This window comes from Poecilia reticulata, chromosome 13, assembly GCF_904066995.2.
Source record: "Poecilia reticulata chromosome 13, P_reticulata-male-v2, whole genome shotgun sequence".
NCBI classification, from domain to species: Eukaryota; Metazoa; Chordata; class Actinopteri; order Cyprinodontiformes; family Poeciliidae; genus Poecilia; species Poecilia reticulata.
In genome coordinates, this window is record NC_088842.1 from 27,071,432 (window position 1) to 27,093,200 (window position 21,769).

The following is a 21,769-nucleotide window of genomic DNA, read 5'->3' on the forward strand; positions in this document are numbered from 1 at the left end:
AATGCCTCCACAAAAGTATATAAACTTAAAGCTTTTTGAATGAAACATGCTGGTGATATTTGCCTTTATTAAGCTTAATTTCTAATGTCTTTATTATGCACCGTTACTAGCCATTAGGATGAATGAGGTTCATTCATCAAGGGACACAAATTACAGAAGAGCACAACTGTCAAGATGAAGAAGTAACATTGTCATTAATTTGCTTTTGGCTGATGGTAAATTTTTTTTCCATGCTGATGGAAAAATATGGCTTAATTAAGACACTGATCTCTAAACTTATCTTCGTATCTGACTTTAAAAGGTTTTCCAAGTGTCTTTTTCTTGATTGCAACATTTCTAATCAGTCATCGCACCAGTTTACGACCTGATTAAGTCTGTATGTAGACAGCATCATCTGATCTTCTTAATCCAAATAAGGTTATGTTTAGCATATTTATGCTTCTGCAATATGTTTATCTTCTTGATGACTAAACACAGTGTACAGTTCATTGCAAAAGTTTTCACACCCCCTGACTCTTTTACATCATGTTTATAGACACTGTTTTATTGGGATTGTTGGGATGGGATTGCGATGGACCAACAAAAAGTAGCACATAGTTGTGAATAAGCTGCTGCGATAAGAAATTACTCAATTGGATTATGAATTAAAATGAGCTTGATAATTTCCATTCTGATGATTAATATTTTTTGAAGGGCAATTTTGCTTTCAAAGCATCATATTTATGGTTTGGTATCAAGTAGATTTTATTTCAGTTTTATTTTTTATTTTGCATATTTCAAATATCTCCCAGTGTTCTTTACTAAATTCAAGTTTACTGGTCTTTGAGGGGGTGAGCTTGCAGGATTATGCCACTATCAATATTACTTGAGAATAGTCTCAAAACAATTAGTTTATTGCATTAATTATTAAAATTACTTATCGTACATCAAAGTATATTAGCGTGACAAACCTAGTTGTGAAACGGAACGAATTTTTTTTTCCCCAAATAAAAATCTATAAGATATATGTAAGCTCTTTTCTCTGATAGATAGATCTGCAGCTGTTTGATATGATCTCACTATAAATTCAGCTGCTCTGTGAAACTTCATGGTTTGTCAGAACAAACGGCTCCATCAGGACCAAGAGACGCAGCGGGGGTCGAACAGAAATTCACACTTCTCGATTTTTATTTATCAAAAGTCTTCACACCACATGTTTTTAATAACTCCTTTGTGTTGGTCTATCACATAAAATTCTGCAGTATATGAGCCCTTTGGCAAGGCACTGTTTGTTTTATTATGTTCACCGATTCGCGTTTCCTGAGTATCAGTTGCAGTTTTTCCATTTCCACTTACTGAACTTGAAGCAGTCCTGATGCAGTGAATCCTCTTCTGTGGTGTGAAAGCTTACACTAAAACAAGTCTTTTCTCAGGCCTATGATTAGTGTTACTTTCTTTTATGATCAAATTATCTGGTAACCAAATTTTGCAAGCACATGTAGAAGTCAATCATTGTAATAGAAGCTTAAGTAGGCTATATACTCCTATTTCATTTAATTTATAAGAGTTTATATATAAAATTCCCCGTTATCGGTTTTGTTCCTGCAAAGCCTGCTTGTTTGCAGCTCCCTTCACCCCCCTCCTCTTCATCAAACCCTACATTTATATTCTACTGCTGTGTTGCTCACCCAGCCAATCCTGCTGCACTGCAACCTTCGAGGAGACGACTCCGTTCCTCCTGCACTCCTCTGCTCTGGGTTCAGTCACAGGGATTATTAAAACTCATTTGCAATGTTGTCAAAGCTGGACAGATCCTCACACTCACTCCGTGTGCCCGAGTTTAGCCAGCCTGTAAAGGAGAGAGAAAGCCAGAGAGAGAAAACAGGAGAATATTAGTGAGAGCTACAGCAGACTGTGAAGGCGCAAAAGAGGGGGGAGCTGGAAGGCTGTAAGTGCTGGTGGGCGGAGAGGAGGAGGCTGTGCAGCTTCACTCAAGGACCACAGCACCTTCTTTTTTAAAACGGGAAAGACAAAAGGGGGCGAAGAGATGTGTTCCAGAGGCACAGAGTAGGCTTGACTTTTAAAAAAAAAACAAACCTGGAGTTATCTCTCGGGCACTTTACCTGCCGCTGACTGTCCACTGACTGGCACTGGGCAATGTCCGTCCTGAAGTGGAGCAAGCACAGAAAGCGCTCCGCAGACTCCATCTATGACATGCTTCATCTGGTGAGATCTCTGTCATGTATCTCTTTACCTGGATTGCTGTCGCTGCGGTCGTAGCTATTTCGTCTTAGTTAGGGAAGGAAAACACCTTCGTAGCTTTTGTTTAAAGCCCCCCTCTCGGCCGCTAAAGACAGGAAGCTGTGAGTCATCGATGTGTCGCATAGTTGCCCCATAATCACAGGAGTTCTTCACAAGATGATAAGGAAATAAACGGCTACGTGCAGGAGTTCATTCCCGTGAAACTTGGACCTGACATGACTTTGAGAAACTACCCTCCGCGTTGCTGCGGTGATTGACTGCTGGGGGAGCTTTCTCCCTCGCAGTCTTGGGCTGTGATATCAATCTCTTGTCAGATTCACAGAGCAGATATGTAACCTTCTCTCTACCTCATCAGCGCTGTGCTGCTTTATGTGTTTCATCCATATTTAATAAGCTAGGGGAGACAATAAACTGGATTCTCACACTTTTTTTTATTTTTTACCCATGACAGTGTCTTTGATTTACACTCTGTTCGTACTTATCCTAAAAGCTTTGCCGTTTTTTTCTTGTCGTCTGTCTCTTTGCCATCTCATGACTGTTTAGAAGCTCACAACTGCAATGGTGTTAATTAGACTAAACTGTGAGAACTATGACCAGACTGACTGTCTTGCGTGGCTCAGTGAAACTTGTTAAATTGTATTATCAATTTACCAAGGCAGGAGGAGTCGGAGGACTTCATTCCTAGTTCTTATATGGCTATTACAGTCATCCAGATGACTTTACTTTAAGGCTTTTTGCATATTTGTACTGGAGAAGGCACTGATTGTTTAATGGGCTATACGTGTGCAGTTCTACAAATTGGAAAACAAAAAGTTATGTCAGGAATGCAATTCAAACATGACACTGATATAAATATTCATTATACAGAGAGTAAGAATGGTTTTACAATTCAACAGTTGTAGGTTATCGTCTGCATCCTCTGAGTCCAGCTGTAGTCCACACTCCCCCCAAACTCTGCTAATGGGCTTTGAATAACGATCCTTGGTTTGTTCATGCACCTATTTATACTATTGTTTTTTTTCTTCCACTTAACTTTCCACTAACATACTTGCATACAATGCTCTGAAAAACAACCTTTTGTGACAGAGCCTCCTTTTTGAAGGCGTCAGGACTCTCTCTGCGGTCGGCAATCATATGTGTGATTGCCAACAGTCCAAAAAAAAGAAGAAAAAAAATTTTCATTCATCTTACATAATATTCTAATTTTCAAACAAACGTCTAAGTTATTAACATGACTAAGTCGTAATAATCTGAGATGTCTTAAGAATGTTGTTTGATAAGTCTGTATATGACAGATTGTTTACATTTTATTGATAAAACAATTGAAATAAATATGCTTAGAGATTATGCTGTGGTTCATATTACAATATTACAGCATTTAATGCTATAGAGATGAGTATTATGAGTAGCACTCCTTAGGCTCAACACCATGAATGTTTGCATTTTCTGTCTTTCCTGTAAGTAAGGAAAGTGTGTAAAAGCTCATTTTGGTCTACAGCTGCAAAGGGGGAAGGAGGGAACATTGTGCAGCTTTATGCTCCATACAGCTGGAGAAAATTCTAGTTGCTTTGAACTTTCTGGTGTCTCAGTTGATGAGCATTTTTGTGGTTTTGAAAGTCAAACTGTAAATCTCTTGTATCTTGATATTAGTAACTGGTGCAGAATACTTACTAAACCCCTAAAAACGAAATAGTCCTAATGCATTTTAACTCGCTTCATCTACTAGAATGTCAAATGATCTGGCGAGTAACCTGTGCTGTGAATCATTGAGCTGCTTTCTTAAATATTCAAAGAGAGTTTGATCACAGATACTACTTGTTCTGAACATTAATGCAAATATAAAGTGCCATACTGAAAAAGGCCAGATTAATAAAGGATTTCTCCATCTCAGTCACTGCATTCAGAGCCTCTCTATGCCACGGCATGGAGCCAAATTGGGCACACATCCATGCTTTGTTGACCTCTCTTAATGATCAGTTTGGCAAGATTTACAACCCTGCTGAAGATCAACAGGAGTCTTGTACCGACATCGGTCCTGGCATGTTCAATTTAATATCGCATAATGGAACGAGGCGGCTGTTCTGGCTAAAAGCTGTCACAATTAATAAATTGTCATCCCGTTTTGTTGTGTGTGCAGACTGAAGTCAGCTTTGCCAATATTTTATAGTGCTCTGTTTACATGCATTAAGACAGCAAATCATAATTAATCATGTTAATACTGGTCAGTGTTTTTAAGTTTCTTCTCACCATTTGAGAAGTGGTACAGTAGTAGAAAAAAAGTCCAGCTTATTTCTCTAGTTTTCTCTCTACATTAGTGCTGCACAAATGTTCTTCCACATCCTTCTGCACCAAAGTCTAAACAGACGAGGACAAAATGAGTGCCACTGATTAGTTATCGTAAGGAATTTATTTCCATTTCCTTTCTTTCTTATGGTCACAGACGCCTTAAAGAACAAAACTAAGCAGGGGATAATTAGTTGGATCTGAAGCCCAGAAGGTGGCAGTCAGAGGCAATTATAACACTCCTCTTGTGTGTGATGATGAGCTCTGAACTAGAGATCCTAAAACACGTCTACTTATTTCATCTTGGATTAATAGGCTCTTCTAAACTGCTGATGGCTTCTTTATTTTTGTTATTTAGACACAGTTGAACAATTCCGTGTGCTCGAGATCAAATAAAAAAAAAAAAGAAGAGATTTAAACGGCATCGTTAGGAAAACTAAAAGCACTACATGAACCCACCACCCACAAAACACACACACACCACCACAACCACCCAAAAAACAAGCTCTATTATTTTCTATCAAACATACCACACCTGCTGCCTCTGGTCCGCGATGATACAAGGCTCATCTCCCTGTAGTCCAGAGGCATAAAGACCTCTGATAAAATTTACAATTCTTGAGTCCAATCCATTTCATCTCAACACTTCTAATGTGTGTTAAAGGTGCCGACTGCCATGAGTTAAAATGCTCCAGATTTAAGGATCTAAATAACTGCTGCATTATGTAAAAAGTAGTAAAAGTTATTAGCACTTCTTACTGGTTGCATCTCAATAAACCGACGACACTCAGAGTACTGCTGAATATCTAGTCAGGTTTATTTGTATGGCACATTTTAGCAACAAGGCAGTTCAAACAAAGTGCTCTACACCATAAAAACATAAAACAGAAACCAATTGTGAAACAAGCAATTAACATTACATTTTGTCAAATGCCATGCCAAATGCCGTCAATTTGTGAATGTGTTAATTTTGTTTAAAACCAAATTCTCATGGATTTTAAACACTTGGCAATACCTAAAAGGTCAGTTCTGTGTGATTTAACCTCATAAAGAGATGGATCAAAAAAAAGTGTGCAGTAAAAACTGGTACACTGACAAACTATCAGGAACTAGAAAACGGGAACATCTAGCTCCAGTTCTGGCTTCACTTCAACGGCTTGCTGTTTATTACAGAATTGATATAAAAATGTACTGTTTTTTTAAGGGTCTTAATGATTTCCCCTATTGCTATACATCCACAAACACAGAAAGGGGAAGAAAAAAAAAGGACGCTTGAATGTTCCAAGGTCCAAACAAAAATGTCCCTGCTTTGTGAAATAATGTACCATTCCAAAGTCTGGAGACTTTTTATGAGCTTTTAAAGACACACTTCTACTCTTTTGGCTTTTGAGCAAAGAAAGAACTGGGTATCTGAATGTGGCTCTAGTTTAAAGGGCTTTCAGTCTGTTTTCAGTTTTCAAATACTCAAACACACTCAAAAATTGTTTTGTTGCCCTTTATTCACAATTGGAAGTCAGCAACAACAAATTCATGTTGAGAAATGTTTGATACATGCTTGCTCCACAAATTTAGCAAATTTCCTACTTATACATTATAAAGTTGCCATTTTACCACTTCTGAGTTGGTGAGCAAGCCGTCTGAGAGTTTTGGGGAATTTTTCAAGCGGAACAAAGGGTCGTCTTTCATGCCTCACATAAATGTCTCCTTGATTAGATAATGTTGACAATCAGTTTAATTTATAAAAGCTGTGTGAGATTAGACGTGTCTGGCATTGATATTTGAATTTATTGCAGTCATTACATACAAATGAATGATGAATTAAAAGCAAACATGAAGATCTTAATTGAATTGCATGTAATGAAACAGACCTTTTGAAGAAACAAATGTCAGTTTTGTTTGGCGAGCGTTTTATGCACAGGAGATGGTGTTGAGATTGGGAGATGTGCTGACTGGCAGCCACTTTGATCTTAATTAAGATTAGAGGCATCCATCTTTTGCAGCTGTGTGAAGTCCATATCGTTATTATTTCCCAGAGGTATTTGTAGGTGCGACAGGATAAATTGCTTCCATCAAGTCTATAAAACTCGCCATATTACAAGCGGGTGACATCTTTGCCCTTCTTTACCCGGTTTTTAATGTACTCCTGCTGGCTGTGCCTTTTGCATGGCCCCCCGACCGCTCTGCTGGATTTTCTCAGCTGATCTCTTTTGTGCCCTGATAATCCACAATATGATGAAATCAAGTTGTGATGGATAAGGAAGGAGCCTCTTTGTGCGTTCTCTTTTGTGCTTGTATTGATGTTACAAGCCAGCATTTCTTGTTTTTATTTATTTAGGTTTTTGTTTGGCTGGCGAGGCTGTAGCCTTTTGCAAACAAAGTAACTATTTGTTCAGCCATGTAGGCTTTTGTTGAGAGGGGTCTATTTTTGTCCAAAATAATAGTCTAATGCACATCAGGGCCAGTCACCATGGCAACTCATACTCTTTGTGGACACACAGTGTGTGTATATATTTTGATCCAGTGAAAGAGTTGAATCATTACACCACTAATCCATCAGCAGGAAGAAAGCACCCGGGAAAGTGAGCAAAAACGAGGAGGTTGGAAAGTCATAGTTGTGATGGACTGAAATAGACCAAATTAGTGCAAAAGATTTTTTTAGAGCTGGCTCTCTGCCTCTTTCTAGGCTCACTCTCTGCACAGTCATGAGTCTGTGCACAGCAGTAAGTAGAAGGTGATGCCTACACATTTCCTTCCAAGGTGCTGATTGGTTGCTTCATGCAGATTTCCTTTTATATCCTCACATTTGGATTACACTTTTGCCTGTTTTTGATCACTTACCTGTCTCTTTTGTCTTCCTGTTTTCCTTTAAAGAGCACAGAGCAGGTCGCCGCTTTCTGCCGCAGTCTCCATGACATGAATCCCTCAGAGTGCGTGTCCTCTTCGCCGAGCCCGGACTCACCCTTCCCGCCTACCGCGACTCCCCGACAGCTGTCCGATGCCGACAAGCTCCGCAAAGTGATCTGTGAACTCGTGGAGACCGAGCGCACCTATGTCAAAGTCAGTATCGATCATCAGACTCGTTCCAAGCAGATGGTGTTTGTGAGTGCATATGTTCTCCTGTGCAGCAGTCAGAGATTCTATCAGTCTTGAGATGTGCTCCGCCTTCATATTGTCTATTCTATACAACCGATCCATATTTATCTCTGCGTCCCCGGAGATGTGATGGGGGACACAGCTGTGTCCTTGTCTGGATATTTTCTAATCTTTTCCAGCTCGGAATAAAAATGGCTCGGTGGAATAACTGGGTTAGAGATGGTATGTAATTGGAAAATGTCACGACTGTCTTAATGATTCTCAGTCCAGGGGGCACAAATGGGCTTACTATAGAAATCACATTACAAATGATTGATTGTATATTGCACAAGGTTTAAGGGGAATTGATGATTTATTCTAATTTACTTTAGTCTGGTGCACTTTGTTTGTATGTTTAATTGCTGCTGAAAAACACCACAGGGACTTAAAAGCCAGAGGAACAAATGCCACAGAGGACTTTTAGTGATAATTAATGATTTGAAATGAATGCTGCTGTCAAATTAATTTGTAGGTTTGCTGGTATACAAGTTTATTATACACATGTATTTCAATATGCTAGAATATCGTCCAAAGGGTCATTTATGTCAATAATTCTGTTAAAAAAGGGAAACTCCTAATGATTTGCACAGAGTGATATTTTTGTTAATTTTTATTATAAAGGTTCATAGCTAATGAAAACCCAATACTCCGTCTTATATAACAATCAGATTTTTTGAGGAACAAATTTAAATAAAAGGTTTAACACAGGAATGTCTCCTTTCAGAAAGATTTGTTCTTGTATTGTACATACTTAGATGTTTGTTGTTTTTTTTTGGCATTGCTACTATATTAATGTGACAATAATACAAAAGGTCAGTATTTGGTATTACTAGTTTGGTCAGGATTCAGTGCGACTGGAGTCGGTGCCTTAAGAATAACCATACCAACTCCAGTCACACTGAATCCTGACCAAAATAGTGAATCGCAAATTCAAACCACACTTTTCCTTTCAGTCAATATATATGTAAAACGCCAGCTTTTTTACGATGAGAGTTTGTTGGTTACCCCTGCCTCGCTATACATCTATATCAAGTCCACGCGTTTTCCCATGATTGTATGAGTCATAACACTTCCATATTACATATTTTTTCTTCAAATTGCTATGGAATATTGTCATTTTCTGAGAAACTGAACTTTGAGTGAATTGCTGCCCATACGTTGCCTACTACAGTTTAAAAACACAGTTGTCTTATAATGAGTGGGCAAATACTTAAAAATGTGCAACCTTTTCCCCCCAGTTGATTGCAGTGTGTAGCAACAGCACTATTTTATGAAAAATCCAGTCACTATGATCTTATGTAATCATTCATACTGAGAAACTGAAGTTTGGGTTTTCATTGCCTGTAAACCATAATCATCAACATGTACTGAAATAAATATTTTAACCATATCAATCTGTGGGTAATAAACCTAGATATAATTAACTCTAAATTAATTTACTGAAATTAATCAACATTTTTAATTATTTTGCTTTTATTATTGAGCTGCACTCATGCTCCTGTTTGTCTTCTGGTTTTAGACTGGAGATCATACAGCTTCCTGTTCAGATATCTCTTTAGTGCTGGCTTCTAAAAAGCTCCTTGTTTTAGGATGATTTAGAATCAGCCATTTTACACACTGTTGTTATTCGTAAAAACTTTCCACATATCCTATTTATGAAGCTGTTGTTGCCTGCAGTGGTTTATAATAGTCTCTTGCTCATTCGTATTAAAACAAGTCCTCAAGACTGGCAACATTTCTCTCTGACTTTTATCACCAAGAGTCTATTTCCTATAGCGTCCCACATAGTGACAGAACACAATTAAACACACTTAACTCTTGCCTTGCAGGATCTCAATTGTCTCATTGGGAGATATTTAACCCCACTGCAGAAAGAGAATTTCCTCACACAGGATGAGGTATGTGAAATGTTTCCCATGCATGAGCTTTTAAGAGGTAGCTTGGCTTTTAGATGCCAGTGCTGCTGAAATATTCTATTAATGGTTTGTTGCATAATCATGTGAAGTGTTGCCTTGTAGGAGAAGAGGGATGGATGGTAATTAGAGAGAGAGAGAGATTTTTACATGCATTTGCAATATTAAAATTTATGTTGTATGTCAGTTTGAGTTTTTGTAACTGTTACAAAATACTAAAAATTTGACACTACTAGACGATGGAAATGATTAAATTTCTTTTCCCCCAGCTGGATGTTCTATTTGGCAATTTGCCAGAAATGGTGGAATTCCAGGTTGAGTTCCTAAAAACGCTGGAAGATGGAACCAGACTGGTTCCAGATCTGGAGAAGCTGGAGAGTGTTGATCAGTTTAAGGTACAAATCTTTCTTTTTTTTAGACATAATCCTAGAATATAAACAGCATCAAGCATCCAGAAGACCTATGAACTTTCTTTCTGACTCTGTGAACTCTCTCACAGAAAATACTCTTTTCTTTGGGAGGCTCTTTCTTGTACTATGCGGACCGTTTTAAGATCTACAGTGCTTTTTGTGCCAGTCACACTAAGGTCCCAAAGGTTCTTGTGAAGGGTGAGTACATTTTTTTTTTTCATTGGGCTGACATTCCACCTTGGCTCAAAGGACAGTGTGTATATACCATCTGCTGTATATTGCAATTCTCCATAAATCTCCTCTTCATCATCAGCCGCAGTTGTCCATCTGACCCCCATATACTTTCCAGCTGGAAGTTCTTGAGGTTAAAAGCCTGGCTAGATTGTATGATATGTAATTAGAAGTGTTGAACAGACTCTTCTGAAGCTACTACACCCACTCCCTTTCTAACTTCACTGGCTTTGTTTGCCACATTCATATTCAGTGAGTCAACTGCTTTTCTGCTGTGCAGGTTTTGATGGCGGTATTAAAATAAAGCACTTTAAATATGCTTATTGATTCTTCCTCCTCGCTTTTCACACAACAATACAAAATGGTTTGTATTTGGCAAGCCTGTGGTTTTGTTTTGCTTTTCTGAGAGACAAGCAGAACTGTGTGCCCTCTGGACAAGGCCTTTATTACTATCACTATTTCTTGGTTATCTCTCAAGTCCATGACTTGATGCAGTCTGCTGGGTTTAGCAGATTGAGGCATTTTTGAACTTATTAGGATAATTAACAGAGCTTAATGTACTGTTTGATGGCAATGTATGCGTGATTGAATTGACTTTATTTTTATTTTTGCAAAGTGACTCAAGATGGCATTTGTTGTGATTTGGTGCTATATAAATAAACTAAATTGAACTGAAGTACTTTTGGGCATGGTGACTGTGGGATTCTCACAATATGATAACTGAGTTAAACCGTCAGTTATCATGGTTCTATGGTATTTTCATACAGTTATAACATTTTACTTTGTTTTCAATTTGTGTACAGTCTTACAGGTCTAATGAAGAAAAAAATGCGTGTTTTGCATTCATACAAAGTTTTAATGAAAATTTTGCTTTTAATTATTTACTACTAATAAAAAAAACTATTAAAGCCTACGACTTTCCACCTGCTAAGAGTAGTCATAAAGCAGAGTCAAATATCTCTGCTCAAAAATTCTTGTTGCCATGTGATGTCGTTGTGGACAAACGATCTGGCTGCCAGCATGTCTGTCTTTGACAATGAATTAGATTTTTCCAATGGAATTACATGTACTGTACCAGTTTGAACCCGTCATACAGAATGGAGTATCTGCTACTCCTCACCTTAGGTCTTGCTGGGTGAATCTGTGATAATCGGGAACTTACCACTAACTTCAGCCTGTGTGTTATGCTGCTTTGATTCCACTCATTCCTGTGCGCACACCTGCATTAGGCTGCCTTTCTCCGGTTAGAGTGGGTGATGTTTAATGAGCTGTGTCCCCTACTGCAGCCCCGTTCGAGGCGTTCAGTGTAGCTATTTGGGTAATGAACGAGGCAGGTCCTAGTCTGAAGCTTATATTTAAAAATGACCATGTTATTTTCTGTTATATTCCAAATAATTACTGGCCAGCTTCACCTAAGCAGGCAATTTATATTTTGATATCCCTTGAAAAGTATTTCACCTGACCCACACGAAACCACATGTAAAAAATATTTAATTACACTGCTAAGGATTGCATGACCTCTTCCAACCTTTTGCAAACCTAATGTTATTTTTGTCATTGCAGCCAAAACCGACCCTAATTTCAAGGCCTTTCTTGATGAGCGGAACCCCAAGCAGCAGCACTCCTCCACCCTAGAATCCTATTTGATTAAACCCATTCAGAGGGTGCTAAAATACCCACTTCTGCTAAGGGAGCTCTACTCACTGACAGACCCAGACAGTGAGGAACACTACCACTTGGATGGTAAGACAATGTCAGAGTTTACTGAGGATACAAAATCCTTTTTATCACAGAACTGAAATGAATCCCTGAATGGACACGGCAGTTTAGCTGAAAACATGTTTTCTGCTTGACATAGTTGCTATTAAGGCCATGAACAAGGTTGCCAGCCACATCAATGAAATGCAGAAGATCCACGAGGAGTTTGGAGCAGTGTTTGACCAGCTGATCACTGAGCAAAGCAGTGAAAAGAAAGACGTAGGTTTGGACAAGTGCAGCCTTTTTGTTCTGTCAAAAAGAAAAAAGAAAGTCCCTGTGGGATGACGATGTTGATATTTTCACACAACTGCCAGGTGGCTGATTTATCGATGGGCGATTTGCTGCTTCACAACACAGTGACATGGATCAACCCACCCATTTCTCTGGGAAAATGGAAGAAAGAACCACAGATGGCAACATTTGGTATGTCAGTGATGATATTCAGTTTAATCAATCTATTTTGTTTTCCTACACGGTTTCAGCAATAAATGTACTAGAATATGATACTTTGTTAAAATAGGCTATAAAACCCAGAATTGAACATTTATCACTTGTACTTTGACATTTAGTATTCATTATGATCATAACCATAAGTAATATTATGCTCAATTAAGGAAAAGTAACCCACTGAGGATATTTGGGGTTTATTTAGTAACAAAAACATTTATATGCAAAAATAAGTAGGATTGAAAATAATCAAACAAATCCAATTAATGAACAAACATAAAATGTGCTTTAAAAAATGTCATTTCTTTTAATATTTGTCAGATACAGTAGAGAAACAAAAGTCTGCATTTCCATTTCCAATGGATTAAAAATGCAAAACCCACACAAAAGGGTACAAGAGACTGCTGCACATAATGATTATTTGGAGGTAACTGATGTCTGCCATCTTCTTCCTCCTTTCAGTTTTCAAAACTGCTGTGGTGTTTGTATGCAAAGAAGAGTCCAAGCAGAAGAAGAAAATTGTACGTTTTCACACAAAAAGGCACATGCATTCTGTAACTGTACAAGCAACATTTAGATGTAACTTTAATATAAATATCATATTTATCTGATTTAAGGGCGGCTCACATCGAGTTTCTGTATCTTCGGAAGAAAAAGATCCTTTCCGATTCCGTCACATGATCCCTACAGATGCCCTTCAAATCCGATCAATGTCAAACACAGGTAGATGATCCATTAAATGCGGCTCTGTATTTTAATTTCACAATGTTTCTTTGCGAATGATGCAGATTGTTGGTATCCCACAGACGGTGAGAGCTCTGCAATGTGTGAAATAGTTCACACAAAATCAGAGTCAGAAGGAAGACCAGAGAGGACGTTTCACCTGTGCTGCAGGTGAGGATTTTCTTCTGAAGGAGGCGGAGTTTAACTTCAGATTTAAGCCTGTCTGCTGCTCCTTCTTGCTGCTCTCAACACAATGACAAACTGATGACGCAACCCTTCTTTTTCCTTTCTCAGCTCTCCAGAGGGCCGAAAGGAATTTCTGAAGACGGTCCACTCCATCTTGAGAGAAAAGCACCGCCGACAGCTCCTAAAGACAGAAAGTTTACCCCTCAACCAGCAGTATGTGCCATTTGGAGGAAAGCGACTCTGTGCCCTGAAGGGAGCCCGTCCAGCCATAAATAGAGCCGGTAAATGCCAGTCGGTGGCTGCATTCACCCTACAGCTTAAAGTGTCCCAATTCCTTCTAAACTGACACAGATAGGATCTTTGGCGGAATCCAGGTTGTTCATTTACATGTTCAACTGTGCGACCAAACAATTTGCAACCAGTTAATATATTACTTTGCAAAGTTAGCAATACCGCTTTAATCTTCTCAATGTTTTGTCACATTTGAAAAGAAAAAGCTCCAGGGTATTTGTCATTTTTAAAAGCAAAATCCAGTGCAAAAAACTCCATCACAGGGGTTAGAGAACGTCAGTGAACAAACGGCATGAAGACCAAACAAGCCAGGGTTAAATGTAAGCAACTTTTAAAATACATAGGTTATAAAATAATACCCCAACTCTAATGTTAATTCAGTATTTGAAAGCGAGAGCAACATGGATTGAACAGCTTTGTTCACTTCTTCCATTGCCAAAATATAACCCTACACACACAGAGGCAGACTACAACTCAAATACATCTCCGAAAATCAACATAGTTTCCGATGCCTTCTGTTTGCTGATCGGCTTGATTGAAATTCTAACAGAGAAATCAAACTCAATGGGAGAAATTCTAGAAGGAGCACTGAATGGAGATGGGAATTGAACAGAACTGGTATACTTTACAAGACTTGTCTATAAAAATACAGAAGAATTTTATGTAAAGCAATGGCTCAATACAAATGCTCAGTGCCATAAATACAAAAGTATTTATAATAATTCTTACTTCTACTAAAACTATTTTTTTTATTTATCCTAACAGCATCTGCCCCAACCAGGACTCTAGGCAGGAGAAAGCTGGTGCGCAATCGTTTCACCATAGACACCGACATTGTTTTTGATGGCGACTCGGAACAGCAGGACCTCACTTCACCACAGGAATCCGATTCAGTTCCGCTGCAGCAGAAGGATGAGCAGCAGTCTGAGTTAGCGGGAGACACAGACCGCTGGGTGGAGGAGCAGTTTGACCTAGAAGAGTATGAAGACCAGGAAGAAATGAAGGAGACAGACATCCTAAGCGATGATGACGACGAGTTTTGCCAAACACCCAGAGCTCTATCCGAAGAGGCTGATCTGGAGAGCCCCCTGATGGCTTTATCCCTGGAGGGTGCAGAAACAGACGGGAGTAAAAGCCTGCCGTCTCCAACTGTGAGCGACGCACCAGATGAAGAGAAGATATCCGGCACAGAGAGGAAGAGCTCCGTAACAGACAACTCCGAGGACAAGAATCAAGCAGAGAAGGCTGAGGTTTGGGTTCGAAGGGAGCCGTCGGATTCATCTCCAGACTGCCCCACATAAGAGCTGAAGGGGACAGGAATCTCCCCACGTTTGCCGCACAACGATCACTCATCACAAACCGTGCATGAGCATTGATGTATATCACCCAGCTAGTAAAAGAAACAGTACACCCTCCTTTATCTTACTTTATGCTGAATGCTTTTTTGTACAGGTAAGATCATTTGTGGAGCAATAATTAACCCAGAATGAGGGAGCTGTATCCCAAATCAGATGCTGTTTCATAACGGTCAAGTGTTTGCTTAGAGAGGTGAAATAATGGTACAATCATGGGATCTAATCACTTGCTTTGATTGGCATGGTTTGCACATTTGGACGGCATTCTGTAGTCCTGCCTGCTGTTGCCAAATTTGGGTATTGTGAGAACATTTATATTTGTTTCGTCTCTGTGACTCAAGATATTATCATAGCTAAGGGCTGTATATTATTTGTCCTTAAAGACCTAGAATAATAAATTCCAGATGACAGTCTTGCATAGATTACTGTACATTTTCACATGAATATACACGGATGTGATCTTTAGTTTTAGCTCTCTTGTTACATTTAATAACAGAATGATGTGAAAGCCGTAATGTCACTGAAGCAATGGGGTTTTAATTTTTTTTAACCTTATCCTGTTTTTACTTGAATTTGTATTTGCTGTGTCATTTTTTTTTACTACTGTGAAATTACGTTATATTTTACCAATGGTACTACCTAAAGTACTGCAGCTCAGACACACTTGACACATCACATGCACACAATATTGTAGATACTTTACACTTCAGCTTCTTCAGAAGGTTTTCCGTGTTCACTTATTTTTTTTAGTAATGGATTTCAAAGCAATTGTTTTATTTATTTGTGTGTAAAATAATTTGCTAGTAACAGAAGTAATTTTTTTTTTTCCCACAAAGAAAGTCCAAAGTTGCTCATGCAATCAAGGTGAAAGACTGGCAAGATGTCTGACCAATGAAAGAAGTTATGATTTAAAAAAAAGTTCATTATGCTTCTAGGACTGCATTTTTATTTTGTGTATATATAAAACGTATTGATATCATAATAAATACATTTGTTTCCTACTTCTAATTCAGAACTGTTGTGTTTTAATTTATTTATTTATTTCATTTTTAAACAGCTTATTAAGTTTTCTCTGGAGTGCACCACCAAATATGCCCCAAATTTCTTCATTTTGGGTGACCGGTCAATAGATGCATTTGAAACCGATCACATCTAAGGTCTGAAAATCAGGGCCTTCAGTCCTGTCCCATCTACCCACCAGCTCACGTCTGAACTTGAGCTAACAGGCACTCCGCTGTTGCCAATTTAGCAACTTCTCAGACAAATAAAAAAAAAGAAATTGGTATCTGCCTGCAGTTGAAAATCAGCATGTCAGACTTTTGAAGATCAGCAATCAGCAGGGAGTGTGCCCAGGGTACAATTCCTGCAAGAACCACCACTGTTTTCTGAAATGAATCCTTAACTGCATGCAACAAAGCATTTGTATACAACTGCACAACAGAAGAGGAAAAACTGTAATGCCAAAGTCATATCAGTACTACATAAAATTAAACATCTTCAATCAATCCCTACATTTTAATAACGATCATTTTACTAGAAAACCAGCATCAAGAAAAGGCTGTGCATTATCGGCAGAAGTAGACCTAAGCCTGAAAAGGATATGAAGGTGAGTTGCAGAAGGATTCTTGGTTTCTTAATCCAGTTTAATGAAAAAATTATACTCCCCCATAAAATATGAAATAATTGTGCAACATAACACATTTGCTTTGAAATCATTCTGAATATCAATGTTAAAGTATTAATGATTTTTTACTTACTATTACTACCATATTGTGTTGATATTCTAGCACTGTAAGTACAGTTAGACCATTTTACAGTGTTAAAATTTTTATGCAATAATGAAAATAATTCATCTAGCTGGCAAATTTTTTCAGAAAAAAAAGATCAATTATTTTACGATGTTACTCCAACACTATAAATCTATTAAAGTAGATACTAAACTAGGCCATAGTATAGTACAGTATTTACTATAAACCAACTGTGATGAGCACAAAGGAGGAGTCGTTCTAATACAAGTATGCTTTAAAGACAAAAATCGAAAGAGGAGAGAGGTGGATGATTTTCCCTCACAGTGTAAAGCTCATGTGGACAAGAATAAAACCAGGAACTAACCCTATTGGGTATTTCTGTTTCGTTGCACATGACTACGAAGTCAGAACTAGGAACTAGAATCTTGGAATGAGATCAAACAGCCTTGTTCAAAGTGAAACTTGAATTGAATTTGGAAAAAAAAATATGTTTCTTAGCATTTTAAGTACAGAGGGAACATGTTTGTAGGTTGTATAGCATGTGTGTGAGAGATACAAACCATAAAACTCAGTTTGCTACAGGAGTTAGGAGCTATCATTACTTTTGGGATTTTAGAATGGGGCTGGATTTTGTCATTTCAATCTGATCAACAAAAATATTTTTTATGTCATTTTCTAAAAAAAAATACTTTTGCATATACACACCAAATAAATGTACTTAGTTTATTTGTGTGGCAAAACAGATGCAGATCAAAAACATTATGTAAGATTTGTTACTGGGTGATCAATGAGCAACAGTGGTCGTATAGAAGTTTAATAGTACTTGAGTACTAAAATATGAGCACATTTTTGTTCAAAATAACTTTATGCCATTATTTTCTTGTTCCATTTTTATAATATTACGTTAATGATTTTCTTTTTGTTTTTAGTTCTGTATACGGTAATGTAACATCAAACACTATTATTTTGTTATTTTAAGGAAAGGTTCAATAAGAAAATGTCAGGTTGAAATTTATGACAGATTTTTGAACCTCAAACCTTCACAATTAAATTCTTATCTAAGGGTTTACTAAAACATTTTCTTTTATTTTTTTGTCATTATAAAATACACAACCAACTAAAAGGTTCAAGTCCTGTAAACTATTAATTCAAAAATATGTTTGTGCATATTTGTACTAGGAAAACTTGGCTTTTCATCAATGAAAACACTGACTGATCTGCAGTCATATTTGCATACAGCAGAGGGCGCATTGAGCCTGCCGTAATTTTGTTGTTTTCATCCTCTAAAACTCGAGCAAAGGGTAACAACAGACTGCTCACTCATTCATATTAATTTCTTTTTGGTTAAAATCTGTTATTTTCTTCCTATCAAATCAGGGTTGAAATTAGACTTCACAGATTAAACTTTTAGCAATAACAGAGTTTTCATAACAGCCTGTCTTTTCATATCCAACTTTGTCTCCATGGGTTTTTCATCATGATGCTATCTGTTTACATTCAAAGCAGATGACGACAGTATTGCCCTAAGAACTTGTTCAGCAGGTTTTCCAGTTTCTGTTCCTGTCTTATGACCTCTCATGCCACATTTTTTTTTCCCTCTGGTACTCTTTCCGTGTCTCTTACTTCTCAGAAACACGATGGTCGACTGGGTGTCACCTTTTTTAGACATATAAGGTTTGGAGGAAGGAGTGGTTCATCTTCACCACCCTGAAATACCACACTGTTTTAAAGTAGTGTCTCTTAAAACTTAAAACTAAAACTCTTGTTTAAATATGCTGTTTGTGTTGTCATGCAATGAAATACAAATACAAAGTCTGAATAGTCACAACACCTTAGTATCAGTCACAACACCTTAGAGTATTGTGCTAAATATATAATATCGGTATTGTAGATACAATTAGTGGTAGTTCAAGTTTTCCAGTTTGAGAAAAATCTTGAACAATTACCCCCCCGAGAGCAGCAGAAGGAAAGTATATTCACACTTTAAGTCAAGGTCATTCAGAAAGTTGCCTCCATGTGAGTTCATACTGAAAACTGACCTGCTGATCCAGTTGGACCTGCACTCATCAGTATGAATGCTCTATTCATTATTGACTTTTAGTAATTTGGTTATTTTATTTTTTTAAGATGGCCTGATGATAAAATCACACAACTCTGCTTTGTTCTGAGGTTTAAAAGCCTCACGATGGGACTGATCATGGACAGTTATAAATCTGCATAGAAGCAGGATGTGGATCCTCAAACACAAACACTGTAAGCAGGACTATAATTCCTGCTGCAACTAAAGTTTCTGGCTGGTCATCTTTCACCCTTACAGTCAAATATCCTGCCAAAAAATATCCCAAAAACTTGATTTATTTTTTTTCCAAACTGCTTGAGAACATTTGTCCAAGTAGTAGGTCTGTGTTCAAACAGCAGACAAATATGATGCAAGTCAGATTATTTGGTCCATATGTGACCGACAGACAACTTTTTCATGGCAGTCTGAACGACTTAATTACGATCTTTTCACCGCCCATAAGTACCTGATCTGTGCCACTTCCATAGGTTATAGAAAATTGGATAAGTATCTGATTGTCTTAAAAGCGTTTTAAGTCAGAACGTTCATGTCGCATTTTATCCAACTTTTCTATCAATGATGTAAAACATGCATCGTAATTCTGCACCAGCAGAAGCCAGACATAAATATGGATGTAAACAATGGATGAAAGTTATAATTATAAACATATGAAAGAAGAACGTCACTGAAGTGAATCACATCATAAACCCACAACTTCTGGCTTTGTGTACACAAACAGACCTTCCTACAGACAATTCAGTTAATGCTCAACAAAATGTTGTGGTTTATTGTGCTTTATTTTTATTAGCTTCCTTTGTGTTGTTACACTTACAATCTTGTGACAATACTGTCAGTTCCCTTTGCTGAATAACTTTAAAAGTGATCCATAAATGGCTCCATCCATTATTACTCCCGTAAACAGTGGGCTGCTGTGTGACATCAACGTTCTTCTTCTGTGTATGCAGAAGAAGAACGGTCGTAAATTATTCACACACAGAAGTCAGATTGTGATTAGCATTGATCCTAAGGTGAATATATGTATGTGTGTGTATGTTGCGGTAGCAGCTTTGTTTTTTTGTTTTTTTATACATACTTCTATATCTTGTAAAAAAAAAACAAAAAAAAAGTCCCAATATTTATGTTTACAAAGTATTTCTTACACTGCTTGAACTGTTTTTGGAGTTGGCTCTTTTTGGCCTGTCTGTTTTACAAGGCTCTACATCAGATAGTGTCACTGCATGTGATGTCACCCTGCTGGTCATTGTCATCGTCACTATAACTATAGTTATAGTGACAATTAATTGTTATAATGACAATTAATTGTCACTATAACTATAGTTATAGTGACTATAGTGTCACTATAACTATAACTATAGTTATACATACAATTTTAACACTGCATAGATTGAGGAAATAAAAATAATTTAATTTTCCGTTTTAGTAATTTGAGTTACAGCAGTTTATTTAAAACAGGATTTCTTTGCGAAGCACTTGATTTTTAACAATGTTTTTTGAACGGTAAACTAGCTGGGGAAGGAACAGCTAGTTTAGTGACTAAATCTAAAGCTGTAGATTTAGTCACTACCGAACACCTGGGCAGCTATGTTGACCTGGCAGGTGACCCATTGTCTTTTATCACATGTACATTGTTCGTGTTATGCATGACAAGGAGTGCTGCCTTTTTGTTTTTTTAAGAGACAGACAAATGTAGTCAAGTTTCCTTGTACTGAAACCACTTGTCATCTTAAAGTTGAGATAATTCCAACCAGCTGGGTGACATCGCATGCATCGTGACACTATCAGATTTAGAGCCTTGTAAAGCAGACAGGCTAGGTAGTACCTCCATTAGACAAGAAAGACGAGACGAGGACGTACTTTTTACGCTAAACCATGAAACAGAAGCTGGAAATTTTAGCCCTGGTCCTGGGCTTCTTTGGCCTATTTGGGACAATAGCTGTTACAGCTCTGCCTACCTGGAAGGTCTCTGCCTTCATTGGGGCTAATCTTATAGTCATGGAGGAACTGTGGGAAGGTCTGTGGATGGCCTGCTACAGACAGATTAACGTCAAGATGCAGTGCAAGGTCTACGACTCATTATTGATTCTCCCAGCCGAGCTGCAGGCGGCCAGAGGATTCATGTGTGTCTCCATCGCCCTGGTTTTCAGTGCCTTGATTGTCACAGCTTTTGGAATCCAGAAGAGCAACTGTTGTGGTGACAACATGAAGAACAAAAACATCGTTCTGGCTGTCGGGGGATGTTTGTATCTGATTTCCTTTCTGACCACACTCATTCCTGTCAGCTGGGTGAGTGACTCGATTATCAGGCAGTTCTACAATCCAACTGTGCTGGACGCTCAGAAACGAGAGATGGGACAAGCCATCTTCATTGGCTGGGGAACTTCTGGTGTGTTACTGGCCACTGGAATCATCCTGCTCGTCAGACACAGCAAACGAAGATCCAAAGAAGAAGACCTCTACCATGATGTATACATTATGGAGGAAAAGAGTGCCATCAAAGAGGACAGTATATATCTCCCCCAGACAGGATCCGGCTTGCATAAATTTCAAGAATATGTGTAAATAATTGTTAATTTTTGTTTTCTGCTGAATGTATTTATTTGCATTTAATAATTACAACATGTAACCTAAAAAAAACTTCAAAATTAAGGGCTTTATTGACTCATAGGTGTGGCTACTTTACTACAAGCAGTACTGGTAACAAATGTTCTTTACCATTCCACCAATTTTGTACATAAAAAGTATTAATTTATTAAGAGTATTTTTTTTATTTTACTTTAATTTTTAACAAATGTCCTGCATGTTCTTAATGTATTTGTGCTTTAATAAAATAATTTATGTTAACTGCTCTTGATGAATTTGCTTTTCCATCTCAACATGGGTCACTATACATTAAAACAATGTTTGTGAGTCAGTCAACAGTCATTTAACCAACTTAGTTGACTGCACTGGATTAGAGCCGTCAGTCTGAAGC

At 37.8% G+C, this 21,769-nt stretch overlaps 2 protein-coding genes across 5 annotated transcripts in view; both read left to right on the forward strand.

Moving 5' to 3' along the window:
* LOC103474994 (rho guanine nucleotide exchange factor TIAM1-like) overlaps nt 1-15,978 on the forward strand; it is a 49,092-nt gene extending 33,114 nt beyond the window's left edge. For 3 of the 4 annotated variants that reach the window (XM_081614596.1, XM_008426338.3, XM_008426340.3), the window contains 12 exons: nt 7,396-7,581; nt 9,486-9,554; nt 9,839-9,964; nt 10,069-10,177; nt 11,774-11,953; nt 12,069-12,187; nt 12,283-12,391; nt 12,878-12,936; nt 13,033-13,138; nt 13,222-13,309; nt 13,433-13,605; nt 14,381-15,978. In XM_081614596.1, the coding sequence (XP_081470722.1) occupies nt 7,396-7,581; nt 9,486-9,554; nt 9,839-9,964; nt 10,069-10,177; nt 11,774-11,953; nt 12,069-12,187; nt 12,283-12,391; nt 12,878-12,936; nt 13,033-13,138; nt 13,222-13,309; nt 13,433-13,605; nt 14,381-14,916 (1,860 nt within the window). In that variant the 3' untranslated portion in view covers nt 14,917-15,978. Of the gene's footprint in view, nt 1-2,017; nt 2,206-7,395; nt 7,582-9,485; nt 9,555-9,838; nt 9,965-10,068; nt 10,178-11,773; nt 11,954-12,068; nt 12,188-12,282; nt 12,392-12,877; nt 12,937-13,032; nt 13,139-13,221; nt 13,310-13,432; nt 13,606-14,380 lie in introns of those variants that run through there. The other variant, XM_081614597.1, reaches the window with a different exon arrangement.
* Nucleotides 15,979-20,221: 4,243 nt separating this feature from the next.
* LOC103474992 (claudin-8-like) lies at nt 20,222-21,639 on the forward strand. The gene has a single exon (XM_008426337.3). It carries the CDS (start codon nt 20,668-20,670, stop codon nt 21,355-21,357), a length of 690 nt encoding a protein of 229 aa, XP_008424559.1. The 5' UTR covers nt 20,222-20,667; the 3' UTR covers nt 21,358-21,639.
* The last annotated feature ends 130 nt before the right edge of the window (nt 21,640-21,769 follow it).

Coding starts and splice junctions, on each gene's coding strand:
- LOC103474992 (XM_008426337.3), top strand. CDS start 20,668: ATGAAACAGAAGCTGGAAATTTTAGCCCTGGTCCTGGGCTTCTTTGGC.